Below are 17,020 nucleotides of genomic sequence, written 5' to 3'. Positions count from 1 at the left end.
AATATATTAAACGAAATTTAGAAGTAAAAATCAAAGAAATAAAAATGATGGAATGATAGAAATATTTATGCCGTAAAAGGAATGTTTTGTATCGTGACAAAACTTTGAAAGATTTTACAATTATATTCTCCAAAATATTGAATCGGCTTTTTTCGCGTATATCCACGAAATATGAAAATGAAAAGTTTGATAAATAGATAAATCATGAGCTGTTATAGCGATTCGTCTTAAAACAGAGACGTAAACCAGTACATCAATCTTGCTTGGTGATCATACAACCCCGAAACATCGATCATTTTTCAAGAAACTTCTGTATTAACTTGCTACCTGTCCGTCCGATTCTGACTTTTCCAATCAATTTATTTCGCATGCAAACTCATATTTCATATAACCTCGTACAGTTTCGAGAAATACTTTTCAGGAAATTCAAATATAGAAAAATATTCAATATTCATATTTATAAAAATATATATATTTATAAAAATATTATAAAAATATCAACATTCATATTCGGGATGAACAAGGAAAAATATTCGGAATTTTCCAAAGCTTACGTAACATCTCTCTCTTCGTCAACATATTTAATTTCTTTCCGGATAACGCTTCTCGTTAATTAATTTCCATAGTTAAAAATAAATTTGGAAATATAATTCGCTTTTCCACCTCTCACCCCGAGAATTTCGTGAAGAACACCGTGTAATAGTCTGGAGAAAAAGATCGCGCAATGGTGCCTCTTCTGTGCCTCGAATTGCTTTTCGTGACTTCCGTTATAGAAGATTGAATGTCACCGAGTATCACGAGTGCGAAAGTGTAATTATAAAAATATATACGCGTTCACACGTGAAAAGCAAAACGGGTTTCGTCGAGCTTTTTCATCGCGAATTTCTGAATTTCTGCGTACGTTATTAGCGCCTGCGATATTAAATGAAACGAACGAGCGAAAATGTTAATAACATCGCCCCCTGAATTTCCTTTGAATTTTCTGTCTGTGAAATTTTTACTCTCTCACGCGAGAAATAACAAAACGTCTACCAGAAATGAATCATCGTCTGTTATGATGAAGGAATGAAACAGAAATAAATCTTTATCGATATAATCCGTATTCACGAATTGTTTTTGCTGCTGGCGTGTACTCGTCCGGAAAAGAATATAACAGGGAACCTCTTTGAGAGTTTTCAAAGAACAAATGTAACGAATATGAAGTTTGAAAGCAAGAAATTGCAAAAACTCGGAATTACTTTCGAGATGGAGATTTAATGTTTCGTGTTGGATTGATATGAGTTTATAATTTCAATATTTTAAAGGTTTCTTCGAAGGAAGAATTGTTTTTGATAAGATGAAGTTTTAATTTCTCTCTCTTGGAATATTATTGTAAGATGTTTGTATCATATTCTTGGTAATTTTTTTTTATTATTATTTATTTATTTATATGCTATATTGTAGAGAAAAATTTTTATGGACGATAACGTTAAAATATAAATTTTAATGTTGTTTATGAGTTGAAATAAAATGAAATTCATATATTACATAAATAAAAAATTAGCACGATCGTGGTATTTTTATTATTTTCAGAAATAGACGTGTATTTTAGAACATAAACAAAAAAATAAGAGTAAATTAAATAAAATAAAGAACTGATGCAAATAAAGAACTGGTGAAATTAATTTACAGATGATAAAATCATGTTTTTAATTTAAAAGTTGTTTTCATATTAAGTTATAATTTTACTGGATGAAAATTATGAATAAATGAATGGATTTTTATATGAAATATTCAAACGACTGATAAAAAATTAATATGTTGTTTAATATCAATTTTATGATCAGATTACTTTCCTTCCTCCACGTTTCTCATTTTTATTTATTTATTAAGTTGTTTATTAATTAATTAAAAAATGGAACTAATTTTCAAAAATAAATTCTTGTGTTTTTAATTAAAATCAATGAAAAATTGAAAATTTTCACTTCTAAAGAGCAAGAAAAGAGCAATATCTGCTCCATTTATAAATCAAAGAACGTCAACTTGGCTATCTCTTTTAAACTCTCTAACTTTTAACGAAAATTTTATTTTTCTCATTTTTATGATTGATTAGATTAAAATGATATCGATCATCTTCTCTTCTTCACGAAGATAGATCACGAAGATAGAAATTTGTATTTTTAAAATTCATTGAAATACCTATAATGAATCAAAAAGCGTCGATTTATCCCAAGTTTTCCAAGAAACTCTAAAAATTAATTCTCCTATTCTTCTTTTCTTTCTATTTTTATAATTATTTTTATAATCGAGGCATAATCACAAATCGAAGAGTATCGATTATTCGAATACTTCTTCCCCGATCTCGAAGATATAAAAATTCCATTCTTTTCCTCTTGCCTATTAAAAATCAAAGAACGCCAAGTCTCTCAAGAAATTTATAATTATACCTTGCTTCCCTTACTTTCGCTTCTTACTTTCGAAGGAACGACAACCGCGACGAACGCGACTCAAAGAATGGAAAATCGACTGTTATGCAACGCCACGCACGATTCCCTCCCCTCTTAATATCCAGATCTCAATCTGTCAGAGAGGCGGTAGTCGGTGTCTGAGCATACGGATTACAAATTACTGGCGCCTGGCCACCGGTGCCCTCGCGTCGCGACGTGAAATTACGAGCCTCCTCTCGTCCCCAATTAAGCCGAGCTTCCCCTCGCCCTATCTTTCTCCTCGTCATACACACACTCGACCTTCGTGGGTGAAGCACGAAGGGGCGCCCTTCCCTCGTGACGTCGCAGTTCCCCCGTCTCGTTCGCGCCTCTGCTATCTCTTCACCCTTGTGTACCTCGTGTACACGCTGGTATCTCGACAGGGCCAAGTGGCGCGGTGCCTTCCTCTTTCCAGCTCGTGTCACGCGGAGATACTCACGGCAGGATACGAATCTGGTTAATTGACCCATTTCGTTGTAATGGGCTCCTTTGTGGCCACGAACCACATCCCCCCTTTCGGCCGAATCGCGACCCTTAGACCGGCTGTTTTAACGGGAGGAGAAAAGAAAGGAAGAGTTGCTTGAAAGGGCGATCAATCACGTCGTGATGACGTGCAACGTGGTTTTTATTTCTTTGGATTGTTTTTTTTTTTATTTTAAGGGGAAGTTCGCTCGATCGCCATCCTCAGAGGGAAATGATTAAAGGGAAGAAGGGGGATTAAGAGGGGGTGAGGTTTTATCTTTGAATTTGGATGGTAGGTGATACAAGATTTTGATTCGAAGGATCAGTGATGGATTGAGGCGAGATATATTCCGAAGAAAATATTGTAGTTGCAGATTATCGATTTAACTTTTTCTGAAGAATTTGTAAAATTGTTTTTAAAGAAAAATGGGATAAGATAGCTTATATTGTTTTTCATTTTCATTATCTATTTTTTTTTTTTTTTTATTTAGGGAAAGGTCGCTCGATCGCCATCCTCAGAGAGAAATGATTAAAGGGAAGAAGGGGGATTAAGAGGGGATGAGGTTTTATCTTTGAATTTGGATGGTAGGTGATACAAGGATTTTGATTCGAAAGATCAGTGATGGATTGAGACGAGATATATTCCGAAGAAAATATTGTAGTTGCAGATTATCGATTTGACTTTTTCTGAAGAATTTGTAAAATTGTGTTTAAAGAAAAATCGGATAAGATAAGTATTGTTTTTCATTTTTATTATCTGAAAAAATATCTGAGAACAAATAATAGAATGGGAGGGAATAATTGAATAGGGATCGTACGAAACTGGGCAAAAGATTATTCTATAGAAATATATGTCAAAAATGTACAATAAAATTTTGAAATCCCGTTTCCAAAAAAATCGACTTTGAAGTAGAAGTCATCGGTACTTTGTCAACAGGCCACTCCGAACCCGTTTGCTCCGATATTCATTGTAAGTGCACGTGTATTCGACAAATTTTTCAAACTCGATTTCCTCGAAAACGAAGCATCGAACGAAACGACTTTATTTTTCATTTTTTTTCTTCGTTTTCTTTTTTTACAAATTCTTCACTTTCTACTATTTTTCGTGCTTCACAAATCAATATAATTTGATGAGTTAATTAAAAATAATTTTCTGAAATGTGTCGTAGATACGTAGACTCATTCTCCAAGAAGTTTCTCAATTATTAAAATTTTCCTATCGACATACAAGTCGTATTTTAATATTTACACGATTATAGACAATCCTTTCAATCAATTCTATTCAAAACACATTTTAAATAATTAACGCAATTACGCGCGTTATTTTTTTTTTTTCAAAATTTTGATCTAATATCAAAAGATTGTCGAGCATCGATCGACTTTGCTTCCCAAGAGAGATACTTTTCGAAAGAAACCTTGATAACAAGACGAATCCGAAATCGCCGGGTTCTCGAAAGCATTCCACGTTGCACGAGAAGAGGCATCATCCTCGCCTGAATGAATGATGCTCGTGTACAAATCCGTGGGTAACACGATCGAATGCAAACAACCTCTGCGGCTGGCCAATACCTACCAGATCCAACCACTAGATTTCATTGCGTCGAGATGAAACACTCGAAGCACGAGCCCCACTCGTCCCGATTAGAAGCCAGTGGCTCGCGCGACCTGTGTCTGTGTGTGTGTTTTTTTTTTATTTTATTATATACCGCTAACGAGATACCTCTTGCTCGCGAAAAAACGTGGCACAAAGGGATGAAGAGGCTCGATCATCGCGTTTGTTGTTATTCCACGTGGTATCTGATGGATACTGTTTGCACGGGTCAGTGGAACACTCGTCAACTAGGTCAATTTTTTGGTCAAAGCACGGTATTATTATACTCTGATGGAGAGGAATTAATGTTTGCTTGTTACTCTGTCGATTTTAATTCGTGCGAATCTTTGGTCTGTGTTTTTTTAAAATATAAAAATTTCTTGGATTAATTGATGAATCATTTTGATTGATTAAAAAGAACACAGACAATAATTTGAATAAAGGTTGAAAATTAAAATTACGAAGCAGAGCATACAATTTTTAACATCGTTCATCCCATATTTCCAATATCTAAATCGAAAATTCTTCTGCAATTCTTTCGCATTGACAAATTGAAAACAAAAATTCCGCTTCGAGTTTCAAACAATTTTTTTGTTTTTTGTTTTTTTTTTTTTTTTTTCTCTCTCTCTTCAACAAGAATCGAACCTTTTAACTAAAAGCATCGCGCGAATGGTTTCGAAAAGCTCTTTGGCCATCTGTTGCCGCGCTAATTGCGAATGGCTGTCGACGCGAAATGTCCACGTGAAATGAAATATGAGCCACGGTTTCAGCAAAGAAAAGGCACGCGTTAATTGTTTTTCGTCGAAGTTATTCATCGAATCAATTATCTACTAAGTCTTTGGCAAACAGAGCGAAAAACACTTCTCTATTTGTTGTCCAATTATCGCGATTGACTTGCTTCCATTAGTAAATCGCCCTGCTAAAACGAATAAAACTTTGAACACATTACGAGATAATTTACACAAATAATCGAGATGGTCGTTGACAAATTACGGAAATACGTGTTAGTATTGGTCGAGTGTTTACATTTCACGATATATTCCATTTAACAAGTTGTCATTTAGCTGTGTCATGAATTTATCGTCGTATTGTATCGTAAATTCGTCGTTTTTCGATTTCGTTGCGCAAAAACGATTTACAGAGGACGTTGACTTGTGTAATGAATTGTCACTCCGATTCAATGATTCAACTCTATTAAAACGTTGAAATTTTAATATTTTACAATTAATAATAATAAAAATAAATCGATATACTTTAATATATTCACATTGTTCAACTTGTAAATTTATTAAATTTTTTAGAATAGCTTCTTAAAAGCTATCATTTTTTTTTTTTTCTGAGATCGAGCGAGCACAGAATTCTTCAGAAATGAATCGGGACCATGAACATCCACGATTCATATCAATTGCATTTTCACACGCGACGAATTGTATGTTCCCACGTGTTCGACGACAGTAACAATCTTTCGTACATTTGTTATTTCGAAGAGGGATCAGTTGGCAAACAACAGTCTCTCCCGTGAAATCCGTGTTTGAATTAATATCGCGGATATATCGAATGATATTAATGCATTCGGTGTTGCCTGTGTATCCAATATCCGCATCGATTTGGACGTTGTTATTATTTTTAAAAAGGATGATAGACTCCTGTCGAGATCAAGTACAACGAAAATTCGTGTGTATCGATTATTCACTTCGAGTGTATTCAAGCAATTTCTCCAACGAATATCAACATCCAATTTCAATTTCAAAAACACGGAAATATTTGAAATTATTTTTCGAAAAGATTGAAACACAGAATATTCCGCACAGAATGATAAACGAAATAGATAAAGATATTTCTTCCTTTTTTCTTCCTTTTTTTTTTTTTTTCCTGTACAATTATTGAAAAATTCCATTTTTATGAATACCACGCGAAGATTGAGCGAATATGATACCCAGTAATGAGAAACGAGAGTTAGGTGTCGATCGTCACGAAGCCTACTAATTGCGGCCCATTAGAGGCCGACAGCTCAGTTTCGAGTTCGCCGATGCTTACAACTCATCACGAAACGGAGTAATCGCTGTGTCAGCTGTCTCTATTTTTTTTTTTTCTTTTTTTCCAACTAATACCGACCGGAGTTTGTTAATTTTAAAACGCGCAATTAACAAGCAACGACTCGATGTTAAGAAATATTTACACGAATCACTATTACGTTGGAAAAAATGTCAATCTAGATTACAAAATGTGTACAAAATTATTCGATTAATTAGACAGATTTCCAGTTGATTTAGTTTAAAAATGGAAAATCTCGATCGATGAAATATAGGTTTCAAGATCGGATGACGATAAAGTTAGGATAAAGAAAAGTGGTGAAAATGGCAGGTTGAAGGGTAGGTTTAATGGCGCCAGAGTAATTTCCACGCGATTTAACAGTGCCTGTTTTCATCATCAGAATCGATCGATTTCTTCTTTAGAAATTTCAAAGCGCAAAGTAAAAGTGAAAATCGATCGAGTTTCTTTTTATAGATTTAAAATTTTTGCAACAAAAAAGAAAATGCTTCCACTGTGGAAACAAGACTATCGGGGAACCTGCCACGTGCTAAGTCGAAAGTTTCATTAATTAACCCAGGGTTGCGTTCGAGCGAGAACGAGGCGATGGCGATGCATGGTGTTTTACGAGGGAGTAGAAGGGAGAAAGTAATATTTCGAGGATGACGCAGTAGCATTTCGTCCGAGCAACTTCCGAAGTCAGAGACACGCGCCACTTACCGACCCCTTTTATCATTAGCAAGCCCTTATTACGGTGTCTGCGTACCTCGACCCTTCTTCCTTCGTATCAATTACTCACCGTAACGACTGGTATTGTTCCTCCAAAGAGGAACCAGCCAATTTTTCGTATATTTCCGGATATTTTGTTCAAAGAACATCCGTTTGTTAAGATGACGTGAGTATATGACGGTAAAATATTTTTTGTAGCTTTTTTAAATATTTAATTTCTTCTCTTGTCAATTTTCTCTCTGAAAGTTTCAATTAAAAAATGAGATGAATTAGAAAATTATATCAAGAAACTTTTCGTATCTGGACATTTTTGTTAAAAGCGTTCGTTTAAAGACGTTGTGATGAAATATTTTGTAAACTTTTTAAAGTTATTCAATTTCTTTTCTTGTTAATTTTGTCTTGTAGTGAATTGAGAAATGAAATGTGTTATCCATTACTTTATCAAAAGCGTATAGAAATATTCGTACCTTTTTTACAAATAGTTTAACTTCTTTCTTGCCTTGTTACATTTATTGCCAAAGAATATTATTCAATAAATTTCTCGTTTAATAAATTTCAAAAAATTATATATTCTCTTTTATAATAATTTAACTACCAATCGCAATGACAACATACAAATAATATTGAATAATTCAACGATTACATACTTTATCGTAAACACATTTCCTTTCATTTTACAACAATTTATTAAACACACTCCCACTAATCAATCATCCTGCAAACAATTCTAGGATACCAAACGCATATTTCGCAACAGAAACTGTCCAGCAAAATTTATTCCGTTCCCCGGAAAGAGGGAGGCTCGGCCCCTCGAGGACGATAACCCGTGCGCAATTTGCAAACCTCCGTGAATCGTTCAATAATACAGAGAGCGAGCACAGCGAGCAAACACAAGGGGGGGGGGGATAAGTTGGAGCGTTTCGCAAATACGAGTGAGGGACGGAGAGAGGTGATGGGATCGCGTTTCTCGACACGTGGAAACACAGGGATCGGGCCCGGGTTCGAACATTGTTCCCGAATGCAAATCGTGGTTTACACCGAGTCTCCTGATCCATACTCCCTGATGCAGCCTCGAGGACGTCAGCCGGCATCCCGATGCCAGCCATCGACTATTATTCCGAGTTGGAAACCGAGGAGGAACGCTTGCGTGGCAGTCTCTCGCGGTCCAATTCCGCCCTCGAGGAGATCCCCTCTCCCGCCCCGATATCTCGACGAGCCGCGACGCATACGAATCCCGAGCTGGTAATTTCTTTCTTCGCTTGTTCTCGAGACGGGGGAAATGTGGCGGGTCGGTGGATCTCGAGGATTTCGTTTTTCGACGAGGTCGCTGCCCCCTTTTGCGAGGGGTGGGTGGGGGATTGGAGAAGAAGAATCGTGGACGCGAAGATCTCGTCCGTCTCGCTACTTTCTCTCTCTTTACAATCTCGTGATGACGAGGGAGAATGGTGGATTTCTTCCAGGATCGAGATTATTGGGTCTTGATTCGTGATTCGAAGTCATTATGTAGACGAGGTGAAGAGTTATTCGAGTCGAAGATTTTGATTTATGTTTAGGTTTGTTTCGATTACTCTGTTATTTTTTTTGATTCTTAGGAATTCGATGGTTAATTTTATAATGATGAAGGTGATATAAGGATAATAGCGTCGATGGAAAGATTTATAAGATAAGGATACGATGGATGCTGCACCACGATACTCGAAGAATTAATTTCTGTTTGAAACAGTTGTTGATTAATTAAAAAGGAGAAAGAAGAAGCTTACATCGAGACGGATTAATGTTGTAGTTTTTACGCGTCGGAATGGAGGAGTTCATCAGCGATGCAAAGAAACATTACGGTTCTTTGAAATATTTCATCAGCTGGGAGTTCCGTTCTGGGAGGAGAACGTCGATAGGATGATTTTCATTTTCTTCCTCGACATGGCTGCGCTTAACGACGAAAACCATTAACAAGCATTCACACTGGAGCATCGTTGCGCAACGTCGTTAACTCTTAGTGGATACACACCGAGAAAGACGGTTAAAAGTGTCCACGCTTTCGAGATCTCATTACCTATTCCGCTTAACAATCGCTTAACAAGTTCATGAACGTCTCTGGGAATTATGAAAAATATCATGGTAAATTCGAAATTATGTTAAACAGGGATTTAAATTATGTTAAAAGAGAGAAAAAAAGAAGAAAAGAAATACTGCAATTTAAGATTATCTTACGTAGTTGAATTATCTTTTTCAATTAAATGTATTCTTTTATCTTACGATTATTCCAAAATTAAAATTCTCTATATTTCAATCAATTAGTTTTTCATACAAAAAAAAAAAAAAAATTTTTTTGCAACGTGCAAAATTACAGAATTCTTTTGAAATTTCCAAAACGAGATCCACGAATTCTCATTCAACAGTATATCGAAAACGGAATATATCCACATTCTACGTTCTAACTGTATTCCAAAATAAAAATTTAATATTTTGTTCCAACCAATTAATTTCCAGTACAAAAAAAGAAAAAAGAATTCCTCCCAAAAAATTACAGGATTCTCTTGAAATTTCTTTGAAAATTCCTACCGAAATTCCAGCAATTTCGGGATCCTCTCGAACAAACAACGTTGAAAACAGAAACGCTAGCCTTTAGTCGAGCGAAACGTGACAGGCAAAAGAGAACAATGTGGTTTTTTTCGCTCGATATTAACGGGTAAAGGTGGGAATATTCAGCGACCATTCGTCGACAGAGGCAGCGAAAGCATGACTCGGCTCGGCCAGAACAATGCTTGTGAATTTAGAGCTTGTCAAGATGGCGGCCTAATTAGGAGGAACGCGGCTTAAATATGAATGTCGGGTGGAGAGAGAGAAAGAGAGAGAGAGAGAGAGAGATGGACACGTGGGTTAGAGAAAAGAGACGAGCAAAAGAGAGGCCAAGGGTTGCGTGGCACCGCGGCCAATGAGCTACCCCCTCGCGTTTCTCTTCATCTTCATCTTCCCTCCATCAGGGAAAAGGCACGGCTGTTCCACGGCCTGTGCATAATGCACCGTATCTAATAGATAATTTATATGCCAGCTCGTATGCGCTTTTGTGGCGATGCGCTTTTATATGGGGTGTATCGAGCCGAGAGGGGATTCTTTCGTCGAAGAAATGAATCGCGATGCACTCGAAGTAACGAGAACGTGGAAAGATATTCGAAAAAGTGGAAAATTCAAAATTTCGTGAAAAACACCTCGATATTTTGAATTAAAAATAATTTTTCTTTTTCTACTTTTCTTATACATATTTTAAACTCGATTATCTTAGATTAAATCTTTCAAACTTTTTCGCCTTTATTACCTTTTATTTCTTTTTTCTTGTCGTCTAAGCGACATTTTACATGTATCACATTTGATTTCTATATTCACAGTGTACAACGAATCGATTATTGAACGTGTGCCGGAAGATTAAATGATGAGTTATCAAGACACACAATTGGTGAAATCCAATAAAATCTAGTTGGAGGCCTAGCGCCGCGACGAACACTAATTGCACTCGAGAATGAAGATTGATCCCGATCTGACATCTCATGGGTTTCATCAAATTGGTCACCCATCAACTGGCTAGTGGCTGTCTGCCAATGCGGAGGCACGATTAGGAATTAACGCGAGTAAATAGACGCCATTGTTAAAACGCCATCGTGAATTATTTATGCGATGTACTTTAAACTAGATTGTGCCGATTCATTCTTTCGTCTTCGAGTCGTTCGAGATTGGATACATTCGATATTCGTTTCGCTTCTGTCGATACGTTTAAAATTCTTTCGTTTGCGATGATTGATTCAATATTGCTATAATCTTAAACGGCATTAAATTAATTTATGTATCTAATATTAATTAGAATATAAATTAACGTATATAGATATTGGAGCAATTTTGAAATGACGCGATTGAACGAATTAATTAATTCGATATATGTATATATTTGTGATGTAAATTATTTGTTTATTTTTATTTTATGTTATAGTGATTAAATATTTCATCATTGTATTTAGGGTGATTAATATATCATAATATATGTGTTGATTAAAAATTATTATCGTTTGTTGTATCTTTGCCGCAACTTTTTAATCAAGCTTTCGAAAGCTTTCTCTTCAATATTTTCATAATACACAAAAGAGAATGATATTCTATGTAAAAATGATCAAAAATTATTCAATTAATTTATACAAAAATTTTAGATTCTAATAATTTCATAAACAAATATTTGGATAATTTCTTACACAAATTTAATTTTTTCTCAAAGCATTCTTTAAAACGTAATTGAAATTCGAAACGTATATCGATACAAACAGAAGGAAACAAAAAGACTAGTTCTTTTTCTTTTTTACGGATTGAAAAAAGGAATCTGACATAAATAACAGGCTAGTTGGCGCAGTTTGCCGTATAGAAAATGCAAAAATGGAGAGCGAAAGAGAAAGAGAAAGGAAACGAAAAAAGAAAGAAAGGAAAGGACGATGATAACAGGCTGCTCGACTACTAAAATTCCCTTTGCAAATGTTCCATCGAAATAACCTCTGACGTGTAGTAGAATTTACTTTGGCCAGGTCAAGCGGTTTTCGAGCCATAGAAAAAAATTGCTCGCGGATATCTCGATCGAATAAGACCTATTGAGAATAAACCGTTTTCGTTTGATACACGAGACGATCTTTTTCACTGAGAATTTAGAGAGAAATAGAAAGTGGAAAAAGGATAGAAATTGAATTAAAAATATTCTATGAATACGACGCACTTTGATCTATGCATCTATGATCATTATAGTTATTCTTAGAATTTTAAATTTATTTCTTTCACTCGAATTTTTTATTTTCTTAAAAATTCTTGCATTATATTGCGTTACATTACATAGCAAAATTTTTAATTCAATTCAACATCGATTCCTTTCCTTTAGATATAGAATCTTTCACTTAACATAGAACGATCGATAATCGAAAATCGTTATCACGTTACACAACAATCTAATGTGTGTGCATTCACGAATCAATAGAGGAATCGAAGCTTCAAAAACGGACAAGAAAGGACAGAATTGGATCATATCCATTCGTTCGATAACCGTTCTTCTTCAACAACGTGCTCGAGGATCGAGTCGACACGATTTGAAACACGATTTCGCGATGATGGTATTGTTTTTGTATCGCGATTACAACACGGCAAAAGAATCTCCTCAACGTAATGCATTCTTGAGTGGCAATTGAGCGAAAACCTTTCGAAACCGTGCACAAACAAGGGAGCTGCTTTCGCGTTAACTCGATCGAGATCTCTCACATGTGAAAACTGTGAACCTCGAAATATCCGTCGAATATAAACGTGGGAACGATCATCGATCCTGACAGAGAGAATCTATTCGACTTGGTGGATTGGTTAATAAATTGTACCTCGATAAAGTGGAAAAACGTTCGAGATTAAATATCGGCTTTCAACAACGACGAGTAAAGTTGAAATTATTTCGCCTGTATAATTGGCAGTCTAAGGTAGATAAAATTAAAAGTTTCAAGGTATCGTTGTCGATAAGAATTATTCGTTTAGAATATTAAATTTATGTACGAGATAATGCGTAAAAATAGATATATAAATACGTAGATATATATAAATTTGTTTTGGAAAACAAATTTTGTTTTGGTTTTATCGCCAAACCAGATTTACGATATGTAAAATTTTCAAAGTATAAATAAACGGAAGACACTCCTTATCAGTTTCAACGCGTCACATCGATACTTGAAACGCGGGTCCGCTTCATAAATTCTCTTAATAGAATTACATTTAACGGGCCACTATTATTTTCCTTGCCGAATAAGCAAATTTGGCACGTACCCGGTGGCTCGCTGGCCATTTTCGGCTGACAGAAACACAGAAGGTGTAAAAGCCAGTGGTGTCCAATTAGCGGTGTGCACCGTTGCCCGGCCCTAATTCACCGAATCCCGTTCTATCTCCGTTTGCCCGTCCATTTCTCGGTGAATTCGCGTGCGAACGGGAAGCCTCGAACACCCCGGTTCGAAACGAGGGATCAAAAATCATAAGCCACTGCTTGCCCTGCACATGATCTTTCTTCTCCCCCTCTTTTTTTTATTCTCTCCTTTCAATCTTTGTTGCGAACGTTGAACAGAGAAAAGTACACGGTTAGTTATTCCGACAAGCGATCCTTTGGCGCGGTATGCAGACGAATGTTGTTTATGGAAATTTCGCTCGCGAGTATTTGCGTAGAAAAACAATTGGATCGATCGAGGGGTCTGTTTGCTTTGGCGCAATCAATTTGATGGGATGTGTTACCCATCGAGTGTCGGACCGCGATACTCGAAGTGGAACTTTATTTTTAGGGGAGGAGGAATATTTGTTCGAAGCTGTTACAATATTCGAAACAATATTTCTTCTTCCTTTTTTATTGAGAAAAGAAAAAATTATTCGAAGTTAATAATATTGCAAATCTTCGATCCAACTTCTCACGAGTTTCCAACTCTTGAACGAGTAAGAGTTATTTCAACTTGGGCAGCTAAAAATCGTCTCTCTCGTATCATAGATATGGATAGAATCTTTTAAATAATTCATGATATTTCAGAGAATTTTTGAAATTCGTTTATTTCGCGGTTTTCTTAGAAAGCAGATTTTTATAAAAAGCAGATATTTCGTCATAACAATATAGAAAGAAAAAGGAAAACACGCGCGGCGAAATCGTACTTCACCCCGTCGAAATACTTGGCAAAATCTCGTTTCACCAACGTTTCACGAATCGCCAACGTTTTGGCAAACGCTGGAGATCGATATTTCCGGCAACCCTTCTATTTTTCAACGCCCTACCAAGCAACCTCCCTCCTCTCCGATACGAGCACTCGGAATTTCGGATAACGACGCGGATGGCCCGTAAAAAGATGGCCACGGCATCGAACCACGTTCCACCGTCTCTCTCTCTCTCTCTCTCTCTCTCTCTCTCTCTCTCTCTCTCTCGCTCACTCGTGACGATAACCCTTAGCTTCTTGCCGCGAAATTTATTTTTCACGCGGATGGGGTGGCCGTGGAACGGCGAATACGTGACGGCTCCTGGTTGGGAATGGAGAGAGAACAGCGTGGCAATAACCATCGTTCGCATTTCAAACGAATCATCGGCGGAACGAGGGTCAATGTCTAAACCCCTTATTGAGCCTCGTCTCTTGCGAGCCAGCTTGGGAGTTTCATAAAAAGAAATGTTATCTTCGAGGATATTGATACGGGTTATAAAGAATTTTATAGGGTGGATTTGATATTGAAAAGTTAAGATATTGGATTAATAAAGGAATCGATGGATTTTATTTAAATATTTATTTGCTTCGTCGATCATTGGGATAAGTAGATAATTTCATCGCGTGAAATGTCTATTGTTTCAAGCTCGAAAAATGGGGAGAGAGAATTATGAAAGGAATTGTTTTGTAATAATGCAAGAAATATTGTAAAATTGTTAGAGGTGTAACGTTCTATTATTCATCAATTTTTGCAAAAATAATCAAGGAACGATCACGATGAACATCTAATCCATTTTATATAAATAGAACATAAGAATTTCGATAGATTGGAATATTTGGAAAAAATCAGGAAGGATAAAAACTTCACCGGAAATTACCTTCTCGTGGAGACAAGCTTCCAGTTCATGTAAGTCATCTCTCTGTGTAAGAAGATACCAATAGAAAGCCAATATATATGTACAACCAGTTTGATAAATCGGAAAGATTTATTATTGCCACTAGAATACGCATAACATCCAATCCATTTTTATGGAATAAAATTCAAAGATTATTAAAAACATTAAACGTAGAATAATACTAAGTTAGATAATATTAAATATTATCCTATTTGCATCAGCCTGATCAATTTCTCGGTCTGCTTGATACAAGATTGGAATTGTAGATAAATGAAATCCCATGAATCTGGGAAACTCATAGACAGAAACTCTTCATCTCTACTTGATATCACAATGATTCTACTAATTCATAATAAATTTATTCTTACAATTTATATTATAATTTGTAATACTTTAATTACAAATTGATATCAATCAATTAGAAATCTAATAAATTTTACAATCCTTTATCCATATATTTAGTATCAATTTTCAATTTTATGTATTCTTTTAAGATAAAATAATTCGTGCTCGAAAATCAAATTCATGTAAAACACATGAATCACGTAAAACACGCCTAAAAATCTCTGATTATCTTTCTTTATCTTTTTTTTTTTTTTTGTACAATTATTTTAGTTTTAGCAGGGCTTTAAATCCATCGGCCCGAGAGACTATTTCCCCTCAAGTTCACTGTACTCCATAAACTTTCAATGTCGATAAGTCATCCCCTGATCGAACGAGAAAACTCATAAATTGTTCGCTGCATCAGCCTCGTGAATGTTTCACGACCGGAAATTCATTGCCAGCGCGAGTCCGGTTAAATATATCGGTGTTTCCCCATCGAAAACGTATACGTATATGTATATGATTATATCGAGAAACGAAGTTCGATTCGACGAAAAGCATTAACTCTTTCGTTATGAATTTAAATGGAACGAAAGTAAGGTTGATTTAAACGAAATTGGCTTAAACACTGTACGAAACATTGCTCGAAATTATAAATGAAATTGACGATGTAGGTTAATGGAAATATCGTGACTCATTTTACAAGAGATAAACAGCGACTGCTGGCAATTTAGATATTAGATAAATCATTTGTATAATTGAAAAACAAAGGAAATAACATAAATTACATAAATCGTTCGGCTTGTTTTTCCTACGATATCGCTTTATCTTGGACAAACTTTTCGATCGAAAATTTAAAAAGAAAAAACAAGTCCTGCTCTCCCTGTGTTTGTACAATTTTTTTCCCGTGCAAGAATTACAGAAATCAAATGAGAACATCTGAAATGATTTTCTAATCGAACATTGTCCTACTTCTAATGCGTAATTTTTTAGACAATGACTCTATAAATCTATCTAACCTATTCGTTTCTGATTGCAGCTGGTAGGCGGCGAATTCGACATGGAACTGAACTTCGTGATTCAGGACGCACAGAACATCAGGCATATGCTGGAACTGCTCGATCATTGCCCGCCCAATCTCCAGGTAAGCAAAGGGTGTTACGTCCGCCCCGATCAAACTAATTATCCAAGAGGGTTGGGGTGTTATATCAGGCCGCAAATTTGATTCTCATGAAGGAGAACACGATCACTGCGATCAATACGTTAAACGTGGCCGTAATTAATTTCTTGCTCGAGCGCTTAATGTAATGTAACCTTTTCTTCCCGTCACAGTTCACAATTCATATTTAAGACCAGACAAATTAATTTCATATGCATTCATTACCGCGTACAACTGACAAAGTTTGGCATTAATACTTAGGAGGAAGTTTAAAGGAAAATATATTACGTAAAAATCAAACAATAATCTAGAGAGTTAATCTAGAAAGTTTTCGTTTCGTTTAATCTGGAAAGTTTGTTTCATCACGAAGATTTCATTTAACACAAAAATACATCAAATTCAAATTCTCGCGTGTATAATTATCTACGCAAAATCTGTCTACAAACATTTGCTACGCGAAAAGCAATTCTCATCCGCAACACACGATGGAAGAAATATTGATTCTCGTCCGAATTCGAAACGCGAGAATCGTTCTCTGCGAATCATGGCACGTGTCGAGATCGTGAAAAACGCGATCACGAGATCTTCGAACTCGTCCCATTCCGTTTTTTGTATAAAGAAAGTGGACGGACGAAGCAAAG

The 17,020-nt window shown here is 35.8% G+C and overlaps 1 protein-coding gene across 12 annotated transcripts in view; it reads left to right on the top strand.

Moving 5' to 3' along the window:
- Positions 1-17,020, top strand: part of LOC122718845 (neurobeachin) — a 238,893-nt gene that overhangs the window by 73,489 nt on the left and 148,384 nt on the right. For all 12 annotated transcript variants that reach the window (XM_043944216.1, XM_043944215.1, XM_043944210.1 and 9 more), the window contains exon 3: positions 16,260-16,364. In XM_043944216.1, the coding sequence (XP_043800151.1) occupies positions 16,260-16,364 (105 nt within the window). The remainder of the gene's footprint in view (positions 1-16,259; positions 16,365-17,020) is intronic.

The sequence above is a fragment of the Apis laboriosa genome, unplaced genomic scaffold (assembly GCF_014066325.1).
Source record: "Apis laboriosa isolate Shangri-la unplaced genomic scaffold, ASM1406632v1 scaffold68_cov148, whole genome shotgun sequence".
Classification (NCBI taxonomy): domain Eukaryota; kingdom Metazoa; phylum Arthropoda; class Insecta; order Hymenoptera; family Apidae; genus Apis; species Apis laboriosa.
Note: the sequence above shows the minus strand (reverse complement) of the source record. Positions and strands in the feature narration are given on the sequence as shown.